Below are 24,613 nucleotides of genomic sequence, written 5' to 3'. Positions count from 1 at the left end.
TGACAATAAACTAAGCTAGACTAAACATGACAAAACTGAACGTTTTTCCTTCCATTATTTATTATGTAAAGGTATATGTGTGTTATGATTGTGTTTATAGTTTGTTTGGTTGTTTGGTTGTTTGTCTTTTTGCACAGAGGTCCGTGAGCATTGTCACTTTCATTTCACTGCACATCTCGTATGTGTATGTGACAAATAAACATGACTTGACTTGACTTGACTACTTAAAGGAAGCCATCAGAGGCATTGAATCTATGCTGACAAAGTACAGTGATACAAATTGCAAACCATTGAATTGAATTTAATTGAATAAATGTTATTAGCCATGTATGTATAGTATACATACAAGGAATTTGCTTTGGTGCTTTTTTCGCAAGGATAAAAACACGATATACAGTAGAAAATTAAAAATAAAACATTATAATTTAAACATGAAGATAAAATACCAGAGCAAAAAGAGGTCACAGGCTTTCGTCAGTGGAGTAGAGCTACTGCTCATGGAAAAAAAAGCTATTTTTATGTCTGGCTGTGACGGCTTTGACAGTCTGGAGTATCCTCCCCGAGGGAAGTACCATATGTGGCCAGGGTGACAGGGGTCAGAAGAAAGGTTGCGACCCGAAAAGTTGCCTATTTCCTTCGCTCCATGGATGCTGCCTCACCCACTGAGTTTCTCCAGCATTTTTGTCGACCTGAGGGGCGCCAGAGATGATTTTACCCGCTCGCTTCATGGCCCTTGCAGTGTACAGTTCGTCAATGGGGGGAAAGTTGCTGACAACAACTTCTCGGCTGATCGAACGATGTGCTGCAGCCTCTGGATGTCATGCTTGGTGGCTGAGCCAAACCAGAACATGATGGTGACAGACTCTATGATGGTAGTGTAAAACTGGACCATCATTGCCTGTGGCAGGTACGCAAAAAAGCTGGAGAAACTCAGCGGGTGCAGCAGCATCTATGGAGCGAAGGAAAAAGGCAATGTTTCGGGCCGAAACCCTTCTTCAGACGTGCAGGTTGTGTTTTCTCAGCTGCCGCAGGAAGTAAATCCTCTGTTGGGCGTTTTTGACTGTGGAATTCCTACTCCACTGTGGCTTTCTATTTAAGGTCCCTTGAGGTGATGGTTCCAAGAAACTTTAATGACTCCACAGTTGTGACTGTAGTGTTGTTGATGGTGAATGGTGAATGGTGGGGAGGGAAGTGCTCCTAAAGTCTACAATCACTGTCTTAAGAACATTGAACCCCAGGTTGTTGCGATGGCACCAGGATGCTAGCTGTGTCACCTCCTGTCTGTAGGCAGATCACTATATAGTGGAGACTTTGAAGCAGGCAGGGACAGTGCAAGTTTGCAGGGACTGATTGCAAATATCTGTGTAGACTGGTACCAGTTGTTCGACACAGAGCTTGAGGGGAGAGGGGGAAACATTGTCTGGTCCTGGAGATTTCCTGCTTTTCTGTCTCCTGAATAACTTTTCCACCTCCTCAATTTCTATTGCTAATGATGGAGAAGTGGCCAGACTGATGTTGGGCAGCAAGAAGGGGGTGGATAGTGGTGGAGGGTCCAGTTTTTTCAAACTGGAGTCAGGCTGTAAGTGGGTGTGAAGTGGTGATTGGTGATTGGAGAGGAGTGGGTGGAGGAGGGGGTTATGTTTCTGTCTTTCAAACCTGCAATAGAACTCGTTCATGTCTGTGGTCAGCAGACGATTGTCCAAGGAGTGGGGGGTTTTCCTCTTGTAGCTGGTGATTTCTTGCAAGCCCGTCCACACCAAAGACGAGTCATTAGCTGAGAACATTACTTGGCTAAACCCAAAACATCACCCATCAGTCTGAAGAAGGGTCTCGACCCGAAACGTCACCCATTCCTTCTCTCCAAAGATGCTGTCTGTCCCGCTGAGTTACTCCAGAATTTTGTGTCTACCTTTGATTTAAACTAGCATCTGCTGTTCTTTCCTACCCAAATCAACATTGGATCTTGGTTGAACTTTGCTATTGCCTGGAAATATAAGAACGGAAATTAGGTAATGCTAGATGAAAGGATTTCAATGAAATAGTGATCCTGTAGCATCATAGTGAGTAGGTATATGGGAGGTTAATAAAAGCAATTCCACTCAGCAGTCGCAGAAACAAACCTATGCCTTTCTTCCATTTTCACCTTGAAACAACATTTCTTTTTAAGTTTGAACAGATCAGCATTGGAAAATAATGGCCTGGAAGTTTGTGGGACCAGTGAGCTGTTTGGCGCTAATACACTTAGCTTCAAGTAGAATTAAATATAGAAACATAGAAAATAGATGCAGGAGGAGGCCATTTGGCCCTTCGAGCCTGCACCGCAATTCATTGTGATCAAGGTTGATCATCCACAATTAGTAACCCATGCCTGCCTTCCCCCCATAATCCCTTGATTCCGCTAGCCCCAGGAGCTCTATCTAACTCTTTTAAATTAATCCAGTGAATTGGCCTCTACTGCCTCTGAGGCAGAGAATTACACAAATTCACAACTCTCTGGGTGAAAACGTTTTTTCTCATCTCAGTTTTAAATGGCCTACCCTTTATTCTTAGACTTTGGTCCCTTGTTCTGGACTACTCCATCATAGAAACATAGAAACATAGAAATTAGGTGCAGGAGTAGGCCATTCGGCACTTCACTTCACTGCCTCAATAGCAAGGATGCCCTTCCTCAAATTAGGAATTGCTACCTCAATGTATTCATATTATATTAGGTGTACTCTAGGAAAGGTTTAGAAGGACAATGGGAACCAAACACAAGCAAATGGGACTTGGGATCATCCTTTCTAGGACAGCAACAAAAATCAACCTTGGGCCCTACAGAGCAAGGATGCCCTGTGTCTGTGCTCTAGGAAAGGTTTAGAAGGACATGGGCCAAACACAAGCAAATGGGATTGGGCATTTTGGACAGCAACAAAAAATTGGGCCCTAGAGCCTGTGTCTGTGCTCTATGACTATGACTATGACATAGAACAGGAGTGAAATTTATTTTTCAAATAAATAATATTGGACAGGAATGATTTTATTTTCAAAGAAGATATATCACTGTCAACTATGTGTAGAATATAATCTGCCTATTAGATGTTATCATGGATCTTGCTGGATAAGAGTAAAGGTGATTAGAATTTGTTTAATGTGTTTATTTTTAGGTACGATGGCCAAGCAGGACTTCCTAAGGGAAGCACAATTAATGAAAAAATTAAGACATCCCAAGCTAATTCAGCTGTATGCTGTGTGCACTGTTGAAGAGCCAATTTACATTATTACCGAATTAATGAAAAATGGCAGCTTGCTTGACCACTTACACAGTAAGTATGGTAGCTATTTAGAATCAACCAATGCTTTGGTTCACAGAACTAAAGAACAATGTGATGCAGCATTAATATATCATGAGAATAAGTAGTTTGCAATTAATTCCAAAGGGAACGGAAATGTAGAAAATGAGCAGTCTCCAAGTATCCTTGTGATATTAATGTGAGTGTGTTCATACAGATGGTTACTTTTGAAGAAGAATTAGCTTCAGTTTAAATTTATGGTAAGCTTATCCCTGGGTGATGTACAGTAGTTTTGATTACAATGATGATGAAGCTTTTGCATATCAGGTTGTAATGCAAACCAAAACCTATTTCTGATGCATCTAAAATGATTCCATGGCACCAAAACATGTTGTGAGGAAAACATTTCAATTTTTGCACTTTTTTTAGAGATTTGTTTTATTAACATTTTTGAGACTCTTTAAAGCAAATGTTGTAAACGTTAACTAGAATTCACATTGGATAAAGGCTGATTCTAGGAGCTTCTTTCAAAATATATTTTTTGTGTTTTGGAAATCAAAATGCTTGTGGAAAATATAATTTGTTTCAATCTACTCAATGGTATATTTTAACATGCAGAAAAGATCCCAAAGTTGCACCAAATACTTGTCTTTGACATGTGTTAGGAATAGTGCCATTTCCCCCCCAGGTAACTTCTAATGAGACTTCTAAGTGCTTTAAGTTCATTCTTGTTGAATGAAGTTTCAATGTGACTAATCACTCGTCCGAAAGCAGTGGCGTTGGGGGCAAACACATCCCTTTCATTTTGGAGTGCTGTTTTGCTCGGTAAATATCAGTGCACATTGCCTAACCACCATACTGCGCACTCCAAAATAAAGTGCCTCCCAGGTGGCCCAGCAGTTAATTACATTGTGTGGTGTGGTACTGCTTCATATAGACTGACACGTGTTCAGTATTTACCCCTCCCTCTCCCGTAACTTTCGCCATCTCCCTGAGGACTAACCCTTGCCTCCTCATCCTTACCATCCATAGCGATGCTCTCAGCAGCTGATAAACATGTCTCTCTCTCTCTCTCCCTCTCTCTCTCTCTCTCTCTTTCTCTCTTTTGCTTTCCTCCTCTCTCTCTCTCTGTCACTCCTTCTCTCTCTCCTTTCTCTCTCACATTATTTTACTTTGTTTACATTACATTGAATGATTTCAGGCATGACATTTCTCCGCGGCTCCGTGGATTTTGAAATTTGGTTAAAAAGAAATCTGTCTAAATCTCCGCTATTAATGGCTTTCCGCGAGACAGTGAGGCGCTGCGCCGATGGTTGAGCACGTGGAAATACACGGAGTCTATTTTAGCGGAAAGCATGTATGCGGGTGCGGGTCGACCGTCTTTGCAGGCACATCTCCACGGCTAGTGCTCTGTCCCCTTGGCCTACCGTACCAGGGTTACATACACGTACACAACGCTCACACTGCATTCAAGAGTCTGTATGTCATAGACACTACAATGTTCTTTTCTTTACCCGATTCAATCAGGTAAAATATGTTAAAGGTAAATAAAATTACAGAATAAATTATGGGTAAACAAGCAAGGAAATTGTGTCATTTCAAGGAATAATTATCAAAAAAGCAAGGAACAGGTATGTTACGAGTAGGTGTAGGTGTAATATAAAACATTTTCAATATGACTTAAGTGTAAACAAGCAAGGAGTTGGTGTCAATTTAAGGTATGATTATCACACATTTTCTGTGTAAATTAAGAAGTGACAAACAAGTGAAATGTGTTATTTTAAGGTACAATAAAAAAATGACAGTATAAATAAAGGGTAAACAGGCAAGAAAACAGTGTCATTTCAAGGTACAATTATCAAAACAATTCTGAATAAAGGGGGCGCTGCAACCTTTTACCCCTGCCAGGGGCGCTGTCCCTTGCACCCCCATCTCTTTTTCTGTTTTTTCCTGTCTCATGCGTGGCTTATACTGGATACAAAAATGCTTCTTTAGTTTGATATGTATTTCTGATATTAAATAAATAGAGATTGCAGAAAACAAAAACATATCAGATGTTCCTCATGTAAAGTGATATGGAGTCAATGGTTTCCTTTAGTGACCTTCCATTAGAACCTACCTTTCTGTCGTTCTAATGGGTTGAAGGTAGCTTTCTCTTTAGTTTGGTCATGCATTGTATATTATACTAGACTAACCATGTTCACACGGGAGGGCTGGTCCCCTGATGCAATATTCCACCTCTCCACCAATTCCAATATTGGTGGCCAGTGGGGGGGCTTTCTGGAGTGCTGGTATGGGTTCTTGGGGTGGCAGCTCAGTCCCTCAAGCCTGATCTGCTGGCAGCTCACTCACAGCTGGTGGGCTGGCAGGTGACTCATGACTATTCCTTGAAATTCCATTTCAAGCAGGGTGCAAGGCCACCAAATTCAAATCCATCTTCCTACCATTTCAAGCAGGGTGCAAGGCCACCAAATTCAAGTGCAGTTTCTTACTACTATGAGTAGGGTGCAAGGCCACCAAATTCAAGTGCAGTTTCCAACCACTTCAAGCAGGGTGCAAAGCCACCGAATTCAGTGCAGTTTCATACCTCTTCAAGCAGGATGCAAGGCCGCCAAATTCAAGTGCAGTTTCATTCCACTTCAAGCAGGGTCGAAGGCCACCAAATTCTAATGCAGCTTCATACCATTCCATGCCGGGTCAAACCACCATAAAACTACACAAAACACCAAACTCACAGTTCAGTAGAAATTCAGTGTGTTCAGTTGATTCACAGCTCAGACAGAGTCATGACATCTCCCTCCCCCATCATACAGGGACTGAGCCACACCCACACATCCGGGTTTTATAACCCCTCCCCCTCCCACCGGTTGAAAGGTGTGGCTTTCAGGGCGTGATTGACAGGAGAGAGATTCTCAACATTTTTTAAACACTAATAACACTTTTATTTTTCATTGATTGGAAGAATTCTCTGCACCTGCTCAGCGGAGGGGGGACTGAGTAAGATGGCCAAAAATCACAGTCGTAAGTGGTATCTAAAATCAATATACAGTGCAAACAGGAAGTAAGTGCATTTGCAGTAGTACCTTTTAACTTCAAGCCGAAGCACACAAGCCACCATTTGCAGTAAGTAGTGCCTTTCAACTTCATGCCACCATTTGCAGTAAGTGGTGCCTTTCAACTTCATGCCACCATTTGCAGTAAGTGGTGCCTTTCAACTTTAAGACAAAGCACCCAAGCCGCCATTTGCAGTAAGAAGTGCCTTTCAACTCCAAGCCAAAGCACCCAAGCCACCATTTGCAGGAAGTAGTGCCTTTCAACTTCAAGCCAAAGCACCCAAGCCACCATTTGAAGTACTGCCTTTCAACTTCATGCCACCATTTTCAGTATGTTGTGCCTTTCAACTTCAAGCCAAAGCTCCCAAGCCACCATTTGCAGTAAGTAGTGCTGTTCAACTTTAAACCAAAGCTTCAAAGCCACCATTTGCAGTAAGTAGTGCCTTTCAACTTCAAGCCAAAGCACCCAAACAACCATTTGCAGGCAGTGCCTTTTTACTTCAAACAAACCATATTTTCGTTTTCAAACCACATTAAGGGTACTCACAGTTGTGTAGACATTTGTCCATGTTATTCAGAGCTCAGAGAGACATGACCCTAAGCTTCATCCATCTTGCAGAGACTGAGTGAGGCACACCACTTCCTGGTTTTATAGTCGCTCCCCCTCCCTTCAGCAGAGGCAGCAGAGAGAATGGTGAATCTTTTTTAAACATTAATATCTCTCTGATTTGTCATCAATGGGAAAAATCCTCTGCACCCGTAAGGCGGAGGGGTGCTCTGAGTGAGGTGGCCAAAAATGACGGCCCTAGGTGGCAGCGTTCTGTCAGAAATCGCAGCACAGTGGGCCAAAAGCGGTCAAGATCAGAGATTTAGTAATATAGATTTGTTTCTAGATTGTGAATCTGTAGAATTCTCTGCATCAGAAGACAGTAGAGGCCAATTCTCTGGATGCTTTCAAGAAAGAGTTAGATAGAGCTCTTAAAGATAGCAGAGTAAGTGATATGGGGAGAAGGCAGGAACGGGGTATTGATTGAGGATCAGCAGCCATGATCACAGTGAATGGCAGTGCTAGCTCAAAGGGCTGAATGGCCTACTCCTGCACCCATTGTCTATAGATGTCTCATGGTTAGTGTTATATAACCATGACCTCCATTTGTTTTTGTTATTTTCATCTGTTGAGAAGACCTCAATGTACTTTTCTTCTCATGTTGTGAATCAGCAATCCCTATTATCTCTGACTATTAAGCACTGGTGTTCATTTTGCATCCTATTAAGATTTTGGTAATTTTAATTTTGATATCAGAAGATGTTAATTAAGGCTGGTTTAATGTCACATGACGTTGCGTGTGAACATTAATTTTACTATGTTTACCTCATTTCAAAGGTCTTTCGTTGGATCATATTTAATTAATCAAGGAGGTCTTTTCTAATTAAATGATGAAAACAGGGATTGAAGGCTGGGATTAGCGCTGCAATAATAGAAGGCAATGGAGTGTATTCTAAGCAAGGGCAAGAGAATGAGCAGAGGTATAGGTTGATGAGGCAGGCTGATTAATGAACAGGATATGCTGCAGGGCAGGATATAGATGTCAAAAACTTGGCAGGTTGGAGCCAGTTGGAGGAGCAGACTGCTTAAAGTCAATGCATGCTGTTTAAAATGATCGTCTGATCAAAGCAAAAACACTTAGAAGAGTTTCAATATTGGAGCTAATGTGGAGCAAGAAAGATTTGAAATGTTGTTAGGAAGAAAGCATATGATGGAAAGGATGCGTGGTGTAACGTATGAAGCAAATAATGAAGAATGTTCTGCCTAAGAGAATGGCCACAGCAAATGATGGAATTACTAGGAGGAAATAACTACATTTCCATACAACATTGAAAGAAGCCCCTTTGACTCATCCTGTCTATTCTGGCTCACAGAGCAATGTTTTCCTGTATTTTCCCTGTATTCTAAACTCACCATATTCGCAGATTCTATTAATCTTTGGGGAGGAGGGCTCTAGGAAGTGTTGCAGAGCAGAGGAATCCAGGAGTACAGGTACATAGTTTGTTGAAAGTGGCATCACAGGTAGATAGGGTGGTCAAAAAGGCTTTTGGCATATTGACCTTCATCAGTCACAGCATTGAGTATAGAAGCTGGGAGGTTATAATGCAGTTGTATAAGACATTGGTGAGGCCGTATTTAGAGTATTGTGTTCTGTTTTGGGCACAGTGTTACAGGAAAGATTTACGAGGATGTTGCCAGGCACTGAGGGTCTGAACTATAGGGAGAGGTTGAGTAGGTGAGGAATCTATTCCTTGGAGCGCAGAAGGATGAGGGGGTGATCTGATAGAGGTGTACAAAATCATGAGATGAATAGATTGGGTAGATGCACAGAGTCTTGCTGGGAATAAGGGAATCGAGGACCAGAGCACATAGGTTTAAGGTTAGGGGAGAAAGATTTCAGAGGAATCCAAGGAGTAACGTTTTCATGTAAAGGGAGGTAGGTGTATGGAATGAGCTGCCAGGCAGGTAGGACTAGTGTTGGTGGGACATGTTGGCCGGTGTAGGCAAGGTGGGCTGAAGGGCCTGTTTGCACGCTGTAAGACTCTAACTCTGTCACTCAAATCTACATCAATTAACACTGGCCAATTAAATATCTACCGACTGCACATCTATGGGCTGTGGTGGGGAAATCAAAGCACCCAGTGGAAACCTATGCAGAGGAGAAGATACAAACTGCACCTGAAATCAGGATTGAACTCAGGTTGCGGGAGCTGGGAGGCTCTCCCAGTTGAGCCATTTGTCCATCCACTCTGCCCAGTACTGAACCTAACATCCAAGACTCTAGTCTAATTTTAGGTTTTAGTTTATTATTGTCATGTACGGAGGTACCATCAAAAGCTTTGATTTGCATGCTATCCAAACAGATCAGATAATACTATACATAAATATAATCACGTCAAACTCAAGTACAATAAACAGGGCAAATGAGGTGCAGAGGACAGATTATAATTCTCTACATTGTAGTGCATCATTTTCAGGGACAAAGTCCAAAGTCCACAATGGGGTAGAGTTGAATCCACCAGTAACCTAGCTTATGGAAGGACCATTCATAAGTAAGTAAGTAAGTAAGTAAGTTTATTGGCCAAGTATTCACATACAAGGAATTTGCTTTGGTGCTCCGCGCACAAGTAGCAACATGACATACAGTGACAGTTACGAATGACTCAGAAAACACTAAAGATTAATAAAAATAAGACATGAATGATAAAACACCATTGATCACGCATGTGAACCAACAAAATACCAGATCAAAGGGAGGCTACAGATTTTTGGCTGTTGAGTAGAGCAACTACTCGTGGATAAAAACTGTTTTTACGTCTGGCTGTGACAACTTTGACAATACGGAGTTGCCTTCCAGAGGGAAGTGATTCAAAGAGTTTGTGGCCAGGGTGAGAGGGGTCAGAGATGATCTTGCCCGTTCGCTTCTTGGCCCTTGCAGTTCATCAATGGAGGGAGGGTTGCAGCCAATAATCTTCTCTGTTGATTGGACGATTCGCTACAGCCTCCAGGTGTAGTGCTTGGTGGCTGAGCTAAACCAGACTATGATGAAGAAGGTGAGAACAGACTCTACGATGGCCGTGTAGAATTGGACCATCATTGCCTGTGGCAGATTGTGCTTCCTCAGCTGCCGCAGGAAGTACATCCTGTGTTGTACCTTTTTGACTGTGGAGTGGATGGTTCGATGGATTCGTAAGCCTGATAATAGAGGGAAAGAATCTGTTCCTGATTCTGGTGGTGTACGCTTTCAAGTTTTGGTACCTTCTGCCTGACGAGAGTATAGAGAAGAAGGAATAACTGGGGCAAGACAAGTCTGATACAGAGGCTGCTTTTCTGATGCAGCATGAAGTGTAGATTGAGACAATGGTGGGAAGTCTGGGCCGTTTGGTGGACCGGGTTACATTTACAACTCTCTACAATTCCGTACGGTCTTGGGCAGAGCTGTTTCCAAACCAAGCTGTGATGCAACCTGACAATATGCTTTCCATGGTGCATCTGTAGAAGTTTGTAAATAGAGAATTAAACAAGAAGTGCAAGAATGTGAAGGCAAGGTACATGTTAAAGCTACAATTGCAATATTCATGTGATCTCTGAAAGACAGTATACAGATGATGGTGAGGAGAAACTGAGTGTAACTGTTTCCTGGCAGACCCATTATTTCTGCTTGATCATGTCCCACCAAACTAATTTTCACATACCTCGACTCCATCCTATCCCCTCTGGTCCAATCCCTCCCTGCCTATGTCCAAGACACCTCACACGCTCTTCGTCTCCTTCATGACTTCCGTTTTCCAAGACCTCACTCCCTCATCTTTACTATGGACGTTCAGTCACTCTACATCTCCATCCCCCACCAGGAGGGTCTTAAAGCCCTCAGTTTCTTCCTCGACCGCAGAACAGCCAATTTCCGTCTACCTATACTCCGCCTAGCGGAGCTGGTCCTTACCCTGAACAATGTCTCCTTTTGTAAATATGCTCCTAGCCTATTACCCCCCCCCCCCCCCCCCCACCCCCTTAGTCTAGTTCAGTAAAACACTGAGTCAAGCATTGGACCATCTAATCTTTATTTTTGAACACACAACTAATTCCCCAATATGATACCTAAACCACCGTGGGTTTGATCCTTGTCTCTGCCTGACCAAGCCCTTCAGCCTCGTGCAAGCAGACACTACCAAAATGTCACAAAGTCCTAAGCGCCCTTCCAGAAGATCGGCATCGATCTAAATGGGGGATACCTTTTATAAGTCAACGAACCTTCAGGGACCGAACAACATAGGGGTGGTTCACCTTACAAACCAATCATAAATATCAATTACATCAAAGTATTATTGACAGTTCCCCAACCCAATTACAAAGAGTTCCAAAAAATGTTTCTTACAGAAGCTTCTGGAAGGAAGTCAGTTTAACTGAATAATGCAACATTTACCCTGGAATACAAACAATTCAGCCCAGGCTTCACACTCTGGCCAATCAACAAACAGCAGGGTAACTGTTTTTGCAACATTATTTACATTATTTGCAATCCCTCTGCAGTAATCCAATCAAACCCATGCATTTACAATACCTTAGAGTTTCTCTACAAAATTATCATACATACTATCAATTGCTAAGACATTTGGACCTTCCTTATATGAGGTATTGATCTGGGACCTAGACATCCCGGCACCAGCTAGCATCCTGTAGCTTCTTTCACAGAAAGGGGCAAACAGGCCTTATAAATGCATGAATCCTCTGCTTTATTTTGGCTCTATTTTGGCCAGGATTTATGCTTTGACTCCTCCCATTTCCTCCAAATCCAAGGCCTAGCTATGAGCACCCTAGCTATGCCTGCCTCTTTGTAGGATACATCGAACAATCCCTGTTCCAGGCGTACACTGGCCCTATCCCTGAACTCTACCTCCGCTACATTGACGACTGCATTCGTGCTACCTCCTGCACCCATGCAGAACTCACTGACTTCATCAACTTCACCACTAATTTCCATCCAGCTCTCAAATTCACTTGGACCATTTCAGACATCTCACTACCGTTTCTAGACCTCACCGTCTCCATCGCAGGTAACAGAACTAACCGACATCGACTGTAAACCTACTGACTCCCATAGCTATCTTGACTACACTTTTTCCCACCCTGCTTCCTGTAAAGACTCTATCCCCAACTCCCTATTCCTCCGTTACGCCGCATCTGCGCCCAGAATGAGGTGTTTCATTTGGGCATAGGAGATGTCCACATTCTTTATGGAACTTTATGGAACATGCCCTTTTCCATTGTTGATGAGGCACTCACTGGGAGCTCCTCTATATCCCGCAGCTCCGCTCTTACTCCCCCTCCCCCAATTTGTAACAAGGACAGAGTCCCCCTTGTCCACACCTTCCACACCATCAGCCATCGCATACAACATATAATCCTCCGACATTTTCACCACCTCCACGTGATCTCACTATTGGCCACATCTTCCCATCTTCACCTCTTTCTGCTTTCCACAGAGACCATTCCCTCTATAACTCCCTGGTCAATTTGTCCCTTCCCACCCAAACCACCTCCTCATTGGGTACTTTCCCCTGCAACCGCAGGAGAAGCTACACTTGTCCCTTTCGGGCCTGTCCCACTTAGGCGACTTTTTAGGCAACTGCAGAGGACTCTGCAGTCACATCACCGGCAGTCCGCTGAAAAATCGCCTGTGGATCAGGCCCATTTTCCTCCCTCCTCAACTCCATCTAAGGACCCAATCAGTCTTTCCAGGTGTGGCAGAGGTTCACCTGCACCTCCTCCAACCTCATCTACTGCAACCGCTGTTCCAGGTGTCAACTTCTCTACATCGACGAGACCAAGTGCAGGCTTGGCGATCATTTCGCTGAACACACCTCCGCTCAGTCCGTCGTAACTAACCTGATCTCCCGGTGGCCCAGCACTTCAACTCCCCCTCCCATTCTCAATCTGACCTTTTTGTCCTGGGCCTCCTCCATTGTCATAGTGAGGCCCGGCGTAAATTGGAGGAACAGCACCTCATATTTCGCTTGGATCGTTTATACCCCAGCGGTATGAACATTGACTTCTCTAATTTCAGATAGCCCTTGCTTTCTCCGTCCTTCCCCTCCCCTTTCCCAGTTCTCCCTTGTCCTACTGCCTCCACCCACTTTCTATCAGTTTCCCACCCCCTCTGACAGCAGTCTGAAGAAGGGTCTCGACCCGAAATGTCACCCATTCCTTCTCTCCACAGATGCTGCCTCACCCGCTGAGTTACTCCAGCATTTTGTGTCTACTTTCGATTTTATCCAGCATCTGCAGTTTTTTCTCACCCATACTTTGTTTGGCCATTTGTTTGCTTCAATTTGATTATGCCAAATAATAAATGGAATCTTGATTAAGAATCTTTAGATGTCAAGAATACTACACTACCTAAACAAGGTTTGCAAATGCCAATTTTGACAAAATACCTTTAATTTCAGGTGACATTTACGTGGAAAGAATTCCTTTGCAGTTTGTAAATTAAGAAATAGGTCTGATTTTATCTGGTTGATAACTTTTCTTCACCTTAAAAGGTCATAGCTCCAGGTAACGCAGCCTGGGATCCGTCGTTGGGGACCCCGGAGGAGAAGAGGCTCCCACCGCCTGCCCGCTGCCTACTTCTACCGCGGGCGCGGTGGGGACTTACCATCAGGAGCAGGGTCCCTCGTCGGGGACCCCTGGAGGGGAGCTTCAACCGCCGGCTCTGCGGTCTGCGGTGCTTCTGGCTGCGGCGCGCCGGGAACTTTAAATCTTCGACCGCCGGCCTGCGGCCTACACCAACCTGAAGCTGCGGTCTCCGGTGGGGAAGAGCTGATTCTGGACTTACCTGGACTTTTACCTGTCTGCACATCTGGACGCCAGCAGCGGCGGCTGCGGAGGGTTGAGGTCCCGACCACGGGGGAAATGGAGGAGGACTGGCCAATTTTTCTGCATTCCAGAACAGTGATGAATGCTGTGGTGGACATTTGTGTTCAATTTTTATTGTGTTTTTGGGTGTTCTTTTTTCATTGTACCACTGCTGGCAAGTTCATTTCACTTGCACTTTATGTTTTTGAAATTGAAATTACTGCATTCATAAGTTCTCGCAGTAGAATAAGGCCATTTGGCCCATCAAGTCTACTATGCATTTTAATCATGGCTGATCTATCTTTTCCTCTCAACCACATTCTCCTGCCTTTTCCCCACAACCTCTGGCACCCTGAGTAATAAAGAATCTGTCAATTTCCACCTTAAAAATATCCATTGACTATTTTTAATGAAGTTAAACCATAGGAAGTATTCTGAATTCAAACAAGGCTGTACAATGAGCTCAATTTCATGGTAAACAGATCTTGTATTCAGACTTTAATTTTGTCAGAAGACACTTGGCAAAGAGAGGTTTAAGACCCAGTGATTTATTTATCACTAGATAAGACAGTTTAAGGACAAATGGAAATAATTTTTGAAATGTAATATTTGCCATATATTAATTTCAACAGAAAACCAGGGAATGAGTTTGACCATAAGTGACCTACTGGAAATGTCGGCGCAAGTAGCTTCAGGAATGGCATATCTGGAAGTTCAAAATTATATTCATCGTGATTTAGCTGCCAGGAATGTTCTGGTTGGGGAGAACAACATCTGTAAGGTAGCTGATTTTGGACTTGCCCGAGTTTTTATGGTAAGAATAACAATTATATTCCATTCATTTTATTGTTCATTTAAACAACAGACATTGGCTGATATGCATGTTGGACGACTGAATGTGGTTGTGAGGAACAATGCTGATTCTGAGCAATGAGTGTGGATCATTGAGCCCTGATCAGCAAAATATAACGCCAATATCTTGTCAATATAATTTATTATGTTATTTGAACTGTTAGATACATGGTTACTGATACCATTTTTGATATAATTAGGCAGAAGATGAAAATGTTTATGAAGCAAGGGAAGGAGCAAGATTTCCTGTGAAGTGGACTGCACCAGAAGCCATCCATTCAAATAAGTTCAGCATCAAATCAGATATTTGGTCCTTTGGAATACTGCTGTATGAAATTATCACTTACGGAAAGATGCCGTATCCAGGTTAGTTTATCACTTAATATCCATAAGGGCCTGTCCCACTTAGGTGACTTTTTAGGACTGTGCAGGAGACTCTACACTCGCCACATGATCACCACATGGTCGCCAGATGTTCGCTGGTGGTCTCTGGTGAGTCTCCTTCGTAGTCGCGAGGAGTTCCCACATTCTGGGAACTAGTCGCGGCCACAGTATGGTTGCCGTAAATTTTTCAACATGTTGAAAAATTTTCTGCGATCAAAAATTGGTCGCCATGGAAAAATCAATAATCCTGTAGTTATAGGTGCAGTTGTAGTGGGATCGCCATATAGTTATGGGTAGTCGAGGTAGTCGTAGGTTGTTTTAGTTAATCGCCTTTGCTGACCGGGCATTTTCATTGGCTCATTGGGGAAAAAATACGCAAGCACGAGTTTTCAGAACCAAGGATAACCGACCGGTAATATTAAATGCCCGCCAAACTTCACAGCTGTGTATCACTGGCTTACTAAAAGTTGTCTGGCTTCTTAAAAGTGTCTCCGCTCCTCCCCCCCCCCCCCCCCCTTCCCCCCTCTCCCCCTCCCCCCTCTTTTAAAGGACTTAACGTACACTGTTCATCGTGGTGTGTGTCTGTATCACTTTGGCTTTGTACCGTGTGAATTTCAGACAGCGCTCCCCCCATTTGCCCTGGCCCCCGCCTTCGCGAGGTGTGTGTCTGTGTGTTTCACTCTGACAGTCGCCGTTCCAGTTCCCGGTTTTTCAGGCGAGTGCCACGAACTTGACAGTCGCCGGCAGTCCGCTGAAAAATCGCCTAAGTGGGACAGGTCCTTCAAATTCAGGATCACTAAGATGCTGACATCTTTCCTTCCTTCTTGAGCTTTTCTGGAGCGGTTTGAGCAAATGGAAATCCAAATTAGGAACAGTTTCCGCATGTGTATCATATTTTTGCTAGTAAACAAACTCGTTGCAAATCCGAATATTGCTGCAGACAGACTAAATACATGCGGCAGATACTGTCTGAAGATGAGAATAGTAACCCCTCTCATGGAATTAGTAATAGCTTTTGAAGCGTTTTTTAATAAAAAGTTAAAAATGAAAAAATATGTAACTTTTGTGAAATTTTTGGCACATTTATTAACTGTTTCTGTGTTTTTTTAATTTTGTAAAATGTTGAATGTTTTCTTTATTTCAGGGATGACAAATTATCAAGTAATCCAGGAGTTGGCAAAAGGATACAGAATGCCTTGCCCTGCAGAATGCCCCCCGCCACTGTATGAAATCATGATAGATTGTTGGAAAGACAATGATTGTGAACGGCCAACATTTGAGACCCTCCAATGGAAGCTGGAGGACTTCTTTGAGACTGATCTTTCAGCCTACACAGACGCTCAAGCTTTTGTTAGTTAATATCAGCAACATTGATGATTTAGTGCCTGCAATGAATAGAACAGATTTAATATTCAAATCTTGGATTTTGTTAAATAATCTAATGGCTTTGATTTAGGCTGGTACGTACATATGTCAAACAGCTATGAGTTCATGCACTTGCCCAAAGGCTATAAAAGATTCCATGTCATTGAAGTTAATTTGCACATTATTTTTGAAGGAAGTGTACAGAATCTTGTTGCTTTTAATAAGTTGCTGGAGTGACATCATCGGAGTGGACTATATTAATGAAGAGGCCAATCATCACTCCATGGTTTGTGAAAAAAAAGGTTTCTGTTTTGAATATGCTGAGATAAAGGATATGCACAAATGGTTGGAGGGAATAACGCAACGTTATTTTCTGGTTCAAAAAGTCAGTCTTTTCTTTAGCATAACAATAATCAATTGGACTAGCTTCTGGAAATGTCCCCTAGCTGTTGGAGATGGAGGGGGGGGGGGATGTTTGGGAAAAGATAGGGAAGGAATAATAAAACGATCAGCTGTCAGCTATGCTATTTCACCAAGAGATGCAGCGAGGAAAGAGACCCTTCAGCTCATCAAGTTCACGCCGACCATCGATCATCCGTTCACACTAGTTCTATGTTCTAGGCGCAATTTTACAAAGGCCAATTAACCCATAAATCTGCAAGTTTTGTGAATGTGGGAGGAAACAGGTGCACCTGGAAGAAACCCACACGATCACAGGGAGAACGTGCATACTCCACGCAGACAGCACATGGAATCAAGATCAAACCTGGGTCTCTGGCGTTGTGAGGTAGCAGCTCTACCAGTTGCATCACTGTGCTGCCCTGGAGCTGGAGATATTCCTGAAAAATCCTGTCCAGACACCAACGTCCAAACTGGAAAAGTATAGATATTTTTATTGATCACATTAAAAAAGAAAATCCGGCAGGATTTATAAAGGTTACATAGAAAGCTATTACATATTTAACCATTCCGGCAAACAAGTAAGAAAGAAGAAATTTGCATTGGCTTTAGTGTTGTTATACAATACATATTATACAACTAACCTGTCCTGCCCCAAATGTGTTCATATAGCAGGTGCCAGATTTTATTAGTTTCTGTCTCAATCACCCCACGCTCCCCAACTACACCACGTCTGGGGAAACTTAAAGGCTCATACATAATTTCAGTTAATATCATAACAAGATAAATAGATGTCATATAAAGAGAAAATATTTATACACATTTATCTTCCATTGTTAACCCCTCAATGTATCTGTAGAACATGTTGACAAAGATACATGTCTCCTTCAATGATAGTGGGGGGGGTTTTGCTAAGTGCAAATGTAGTCTAAAACATTTGGTAATAATCATTTAACTAAAGCATTAAGACTCATTCAGCAGGTACTTTACAATGCATATTCAAATGCTACTGCAATCTGTGTAGTATTTAACGTGCCTACAAAATATGTACATAATTTTACATTGTGGGTTTATTTGAAATTGAATGTATTTTTTACGGTGTGATTTGCTGCTAGTTGAGATGTATATACATCTAGATGATGAAAACTAAAATGGAAGTAATCATATTCCATATTAGTTTTAAACAAGAAAATTATTTAAACCTTCAACTATTCCAGTCTTTCTTTAGTTTTTTTTAATTAAAATCTCTGTTAAACCTAATTCACTATTTTTGATAAAGGGCTTGTTTAAGAAGATGCCAACTGAACAGAACTAAACTGGATAACATTTAGGATTTTTGCACAGGCACAAATGAGTATTCAGTTGTTTTTTTAATTGTGTAATTTCGACCAATTTGTTAATTGGAATGGTCCCTTCCAGCAGACCAACGTATGACTTAGCAACTTGCAAAACTGTCTTACAGTGTATTGTGAGGTAAAAACCTACAAGAAGATTTTAATTATGAAATATTGTGTCAGGTTTTGCTGAAAGAGTAACAGAATTTAAATATTGAAAAATAAACCTAAAAATAAAAGGGGTTCACATTCTTTTAACATTGCAATGATTATTGATGACTTCTAATCAATCTTTTGCAGAATATTAATAAACATGGAATTTCACCTCTTTATGCATTGGATTACTTTATAGTCATAGAGCCATACAGCATGGAAAGCATGCCCTTTGGCCAAACTTTCCCACACCGGTTAACATGCGCCATCTCCTAGTTCTACCTGCCTGCATTTCGCCAATATTCCTCTAAACCTATTATATCCATGTATCTCTGTCCCATTGTATTTTACATGTTGCGATTGTACCTGCCTTAACTACTTCCTCCGGCAACTTGAAATATACCTACCACGCTTTGTGTAAAAAAAGTTGCCCCTCAGGTTCATATTAAATCTCCCCCCCCCCCCCCCCCCACCTCCTTAAATCTATAGGTAAATGACTGTGCATTTACCCTATCTATTCATCTCATATTCTCCTCATGATCTCATACTGTACACCTCTATAAAGTCATAAGTGGTAGGAGCAGAATTAGGCCAATGGGCCCATCAGATCTACTCCGCCATTTAATTATGGCTGATCTATCTCTCCCTCCTAACCCCATTCTCCTGCCTTCTCCCCATAATCCTTATCACCTGTACTAATCAAGAATCCATTTATCTCTGCCTTAAAAATATCCATTGATGGCCTCCACAGCCTTCTGTAGCATCACACATCACACTCCATCCTCCTGATAAGATCACCCATCATCCTCCTGCACTACAAGGAATAAAGTTCCTTTCTTTAGCAACATTTAGTATTCAATATTTCAATTATTTTGTTTTCTTTTATCTCTCTTTTATCTCTCTCTGAATCGTGTTTTGCCCTTTCTTTTTCTCTGATATTGGATACTCCCACTTCACTCCTTTTTAATTCATCCTTCATTTATTTGACACACCTTTATTCTCATGAGATAAGGCAGTGCTCCATTTGTTACACTGCATATCAATGAACCAGATGTACTGTAGCTCGCAATGCCCTAGTATCAGGGCAGACGACAACTCTCAGAAAATTGATAATCAAACCCGCCGACAGGGGAGGTGCCATGGTAGCCTGGCGTGCTGACCTCTACCGGGCTGAGGCTAGGCAACAACTTTCAGACACCCCTTCCTACTTATTCTTGGACCATGATCCCACAGACGAGCACAAGACCTTAATATCACACACCATTTCTGATTTTATTACTTTCGGCTCATCACCCTATAAAGCCTCCAACCTTATCGTTCCCCAGCCTCGCACGGCCCGATTTTATCTTCTCCCCAAAATCCACAAACAGAACTGTCCTGGCAGACCCATTGTTTCTGCTTGTTCATTTCCCACCAAATTAATTTCCACATACATCAACTCCATCCTATCCTCCCTGGTCCAATCCCTCCCTACCTATGTCCAAGACACCTCACACTCTCTCCGTCTCTTCAACGACTTCCGTTTTCCAGGCCCCCACTCCCTCATCTTTACTATGGATGTCCAGTCACTCTACACCTCCATCCCCCCGCCAGGAAGGTCTTAAAGCCCTCAGTTTCTTCCTCGACCACAGAACCAGCCAATTTCCGTCCACCATTATGTTGCTCCGCCTACCCTCAACAACTTCTCCTTCGACTACTCCTCCTTCCTCCAAATCCGAAGTGTGGCTATGGGCACTCGCATGGGCCCCAGCTATGCCTGCCTCTTTGTAGGGTATGTCGAACAATCACTGTACGTCGAACAATCACTGGCCCTATCCCCGAACTGTGCATTGCCGACTGCATCGGTGTTACCTCCTGCACCCATGCAGAACTCACTGACTTCATCAACTTCACCAATTTCTATACTGCACTCAAATTAACTTGGACCATTTCCGATATCTCCCTACCGTTTCTGGATCTCACCGTCTCCAGACAGACTATTGACCAAAATCTACTATAAACCTACTGACTCCCATAGCTTTCCAGCCAACACTTCTTCCCACCCTGCTTCATGTAGTGACTCTATCCCCTACTCCCAATTCCTCCATCTACGCTGCATCTGCGCCCAGGATGAGGTTTTCCATACTAGATAATCGGAGATGTTCTCATTCTTTAGGAAACGGGGGTTCCCCTCTTCCATTATAGATGAGGCTCTCACGAGGGTTTCCTCGATATCCCGCAGCTCCGCTCTTGCTCCCCAATCCTCCATTCGCATCAAGGAGAGTGTCCCGCTTGTCCTCACCTTCCACCCCATCAGCCGTCGCATACAGCAAACAATCCTCCAACTCTTTCACCACCTCCAATGGGATCCCACTACTGGCCACATCTTCCCATCTTAACACCTTTCTGCTTTCCGCAGAGACTGTTCCCTCCGCAACTCCCTGCTCAACGTCCCTCCCCGCCCAAATCACCCCCTCCCAGTTACTTTCCTCTGCAACCACAGGAGATGCAACACCAGTCCTTTTACCTCCCCCCTTGACTCCATCCAAGGACCCTGACAGTCTTTTCACGTGAGGCAGAGGTTTACTTACACCTGATCCAACCTCATCTACTGTATCCGCTTCTGTACAACTTCTGTACATTGGCGTGACCCAAGCGCAGGCTCGATGATCGTTTCGCTGAACACCTCCACTCAGTCTGCCTTAACCTACCTGATCTCCCGGTTGCTCAGCACTATCTCCCCCTCCCATTCCCAATCTGACCTTTCTGTCCTGGGCCTCCTCCATTGTCAGAGTGAGGCCCAGTGCAAATTGGAGGAATAGCACCTCACATTTCGTATGGGTAGCTTACACCCCAGCGGTATGAACATTGACTTCTCTAACTTCAAATAGCCCTTGCTCTCCCTCTCTATCCCCTCCCCATTCCCATTTCTCCCACCAGTCTTACTGTCTCCGACTACATTCTATTTCTGTCCCGCCCACTCCCCTGACGAATGGTCTCGACCCGAAACGTCACCCGTTCCTTCTCTCCAGAGATGCTGCGTGTCCTGCTGAGTTATTCCAGCATTTTATGTCTACCATTGTATCAGAGATGGTTTCCAGGATTTTTTGTGGGTACATCTCTGCGTTATGAATAACTGAGATTCAAACAAGCTCCCATAATATTATTCATGTCCCATGAATGGCAAAACTAGTTTCCCCTCTATCTCCCGTTTTAGCAATTGTTCTTTATTAGCAGTCCAGTCTTGCCATTCATTACAAAAACTCTGCAGATATGATTTTGAGTATTTTCTGACATAGCCAGAATCGACATGGACATTTGTTAAAATGAAACCTCTTCATTAACCAACTACCATCTGTAATACCTCTGTCCTACTTAGGAAACCTGAACGGAAACCTCTGGAGGCTTTGCGCCCCACCCAAGGTGTCCGTGCGGTTCCCGGAGGTTTTTTTTTCAGTCTCCCTACCTGCTTCCACTACCTGCAACCTCCGGGAACCGCACGGAAACCTTGGGTGGGGCGCAAAGTCTCCAGAGGTTTCCATTCAGGTTTCCCAAGTGGGACAGGGGCATAAATCTTTTCTTTTTGCCCCCTAAAAAAAATTGCTCTATTCCAACAAAATCTGGCTCACTATGTATATGTGCCTTTATTGAATATCAATTGCTGGATTACCAGATGTAAAACAAAGAATGCCAATTTAAATTGACATCTTTTGTGATAAAGAAAATATATAATTCTCATGGTTATCAGTTTTGCCTTTTGATTAAGTCATATATTTAACAATTTCTAGTGACTACCAGGCTCAATTATAAGCCAAACTCAACCACTGAAGCTCCATGTCCATGGAATTTGAACTTACATTTGATTGACTGCATTCCCAAATTGTCATCCCAGGATCAGTAAGGCAGCATGGACATCACAATGTGCTACTGCTGTGGATTTATACATAGACATAACAGGATTGTGTGAAGCAATATCTGATTCTTTTTATGGTATAAACTGAAAAATAGCTTTCCTTAAGGCATGGTAACAGTAATGAGCTCTATGTACTCACTTGCCAAAATGAGGATTTGCGAGATGATTGATAGCCTTGACCTTCAGACTTATCCTTCAGTTATTCTACTTCTAATTAGTTTAGCAAGACAGTACTCTCATGTGTCCAATATTGCTTGAATAATGCATTAGTCTCTTTTTTTCACATACTGACAGAATTTTGGAAAAAAGGAAATTGCTAAATTAGCTATTGGAGCCTTTGAACACTGAATTGTATTTCCTTACGAATACGGTTTAATATACATACACTAATTTTGTGCACTGATTGTACAATAGAGCACTATGGCAACATTTAATCATGTTGATTTCTAAGTAAGGAACTGTTCCAGCCCTCACGATTACCTTACAGGACTCGGTATGTGAAAACTTATTATGCTCATTCATCTGAAATTCCTTTCTCAGCTATTTCAGAAGGGTTGTGTAATTTAAATGGGTTGATATAATCCAGCAAATGGGAAAATAGAATTTTATACAACATATGACACATTTTAATAAAGGGGCATATGGAAAGTTTTTTGCAACACATTGAGACTTTAATGTTAATCAGCACCTTGTAGGATTATTTAATAATTGCACTGTTTATTTTACATTAACTAACTACCTGAAAAAAAAATATTAGTTTGGCATTCAGTTTACTGTGTGGAATATTATGCTGATGTTACATAATCTTGCCTTAGATTTTATAACAAACATTTGTAATGTTCAAGATTTTAGTTTAGAATTGAAGTCCCAACCATCTTTGTACTAGTATTTCTTGATTTTTTAAAAACTTTAAAATAATTTTCAAAAGAATCTGATATCACTATGCTATTATGGAACATATGCTTCAAATGAAATCTTGTAGTATTTCTATTTCCTGTCAATAATAAAAATGTGTTTTAAAAAAAAAAGTATTTTCTCCCCTTAATTGACCCTTAACTAGGTACCTATTAAGATATTGGATCTTGTGCTTCCAAAACTCCTCATAATAAAAATTACGTTCTAAGTTAGTAAAAAAAAGTAGTTATTCATTGGATACATTAATCATAATCAAGTGAGAAGTGTTGACTCGGAAAGATCTTGGAATCTAGGGTTATGAGGAATGGGCACAGAAGAGAAGATGTAGCCTGGAGCCGATTAGCTGTAATCACGTTGAATAATGTGGTAAGCTTGAGGGGCTGACTGGCCTATTCCTGCTTCCATCTTCTTGTATTCTTATGTTAGTCACTTCTGCCAATGGTTATGTGGTAGTGTAAAGTCTTTATGATTGCATTAAAAGAGAGAATACATGGCGATAAAAAATCACAGATGCTGGTTTACCAAAAAAGACGCAAAGTGCTGGAGTAACTCAGTAGGTCAGGCAGCGTAAATGGAGAACATGGATAGGTGAAATTTTGGCTCAGGACTCTTATTTGGGCCAATTGTGGTAAACTGGAAAAGAGGTGAGGGATGGGACAAAGCGTGGCAAGTGATGGGTGGATAGGTATACATATATATATAAATATATATATATATACACACACACACACATTCATTTACATGGCAGGATCTATCGAAGTATTTATTTGTTTGGGACTTAGACTTGTTGCATAAATTAAGTGGATGTGACCATGCTCCATAGCTTTTGCAATTCCATTTGCAGCACCAATAGTGCAAACCAAAAGTACAGAAATATACATTACAGTCTGCACCCTCTATATTATTTTCAAAGTAAGTGAGATACAAATCTAGAAACTAGTTTTCCAAGTCCTACTGATCTCCTCACCGGTTTTAGCTGTAATAAATCTTTGAAGATGGAGAGCAGAATAAAGGCTTCAATTCACTAGAAGACTGTGAATTCTGCCAGAAGATCATATCAAAAACCTTTTCAGATCAGCCAGGAATGTGATAGATTGCTGCCTGCAACATGTACCTGTCAGTGTTGCAAATAATAAGATTGTGACAGTGCGACCAAATTTTGCTCACTTTGCCTTTGAAATTTTGCAAATGGATGCTCCTCGTGAATAGAACTCTGACGAAATCTAAGCATTGCTGCCTCAGGTGTTGAATTGAGTTTCCATGTTGTTCTTATAATTTAGATTTTGTTCTATTTGTAGGAATTATTTGACCCCCATCTGAATGGGGATCAGATGGAGTGGATTGCCAATCTGCTTATCTAATTTCAAAAATAGAAACATAGAAACATAGAAAATAGGTGCAGGAATAGGCCATTCGGCCCTTTGAGCCTGCACCGCCATTCAATATGATCATGGCTGATCATCCAACTCAGTATCCTGCACTTGCCTTCTCTCCATACCCCCTGATCCCTTTAGCCACAAGGGCCAAATCTAACTCCCTCTTAAATATAGCCAATGAACTGGCCTCAACTACCTTCTGTGGCAGAGAATTCCACA

At 42.2% G+C, this 24,613-nt stretch overlaps 1 protein-coding gene across 1 annotated transcript in view; it reads left to right on the top strand.

Moving 5' to 3' along the window:
- Positions 1-19,309, top strand: part of frk (fyn-related Src family tyrosine kinase) — a 114,595-nt gene extending 95,286 nt beyond the window's left edge. The window contains exons 5-8 of the mRNA XM_055635779.1: positions 3,147-3,305; positions 14,357-14,538; positions 14,777-14,942; positions 16,105-19,309. Coding sequence (XP_055491754.1) covers positions 3,147-3,305; positions 14,357-14,538; positions 14,777-14,942; positions 16,105-16,319 — 722 coding nt within the window. The 3' untranslated portion in view covers positions 16,320-19,309. The remainder of the gene's footprint in view (positions 1-3,146; positions 3,306-14,356; positions 14,539-14,776; positions 14,943-16,104) is intronic.
- The last annotated feature ends 5,304 nt before the right edge of the window (positions 19,310-24,613 follow it).

The sequence above is a fragment of the Leucoraja erinacea genome, chromosome 5 (genome assembly GCF_028641065.1).
Source record: "Leucoraja erinacea ecotype New England chromosome 5, Leri_hhj_1, whole genome shotgun sequence".
Classification (NCBI taxonomy): domain Eukaryota; kingdom Metazoa; phylum Chordata; class Chondrichthyes; order Rajiformes; family Rajidae; genus Leucoraja; species Leucoraja erinaceus.
Note: the sequence above shows the minus strand (reverse complement) of the source record. Positions and strands in the feature narration are given on the sequence as shown.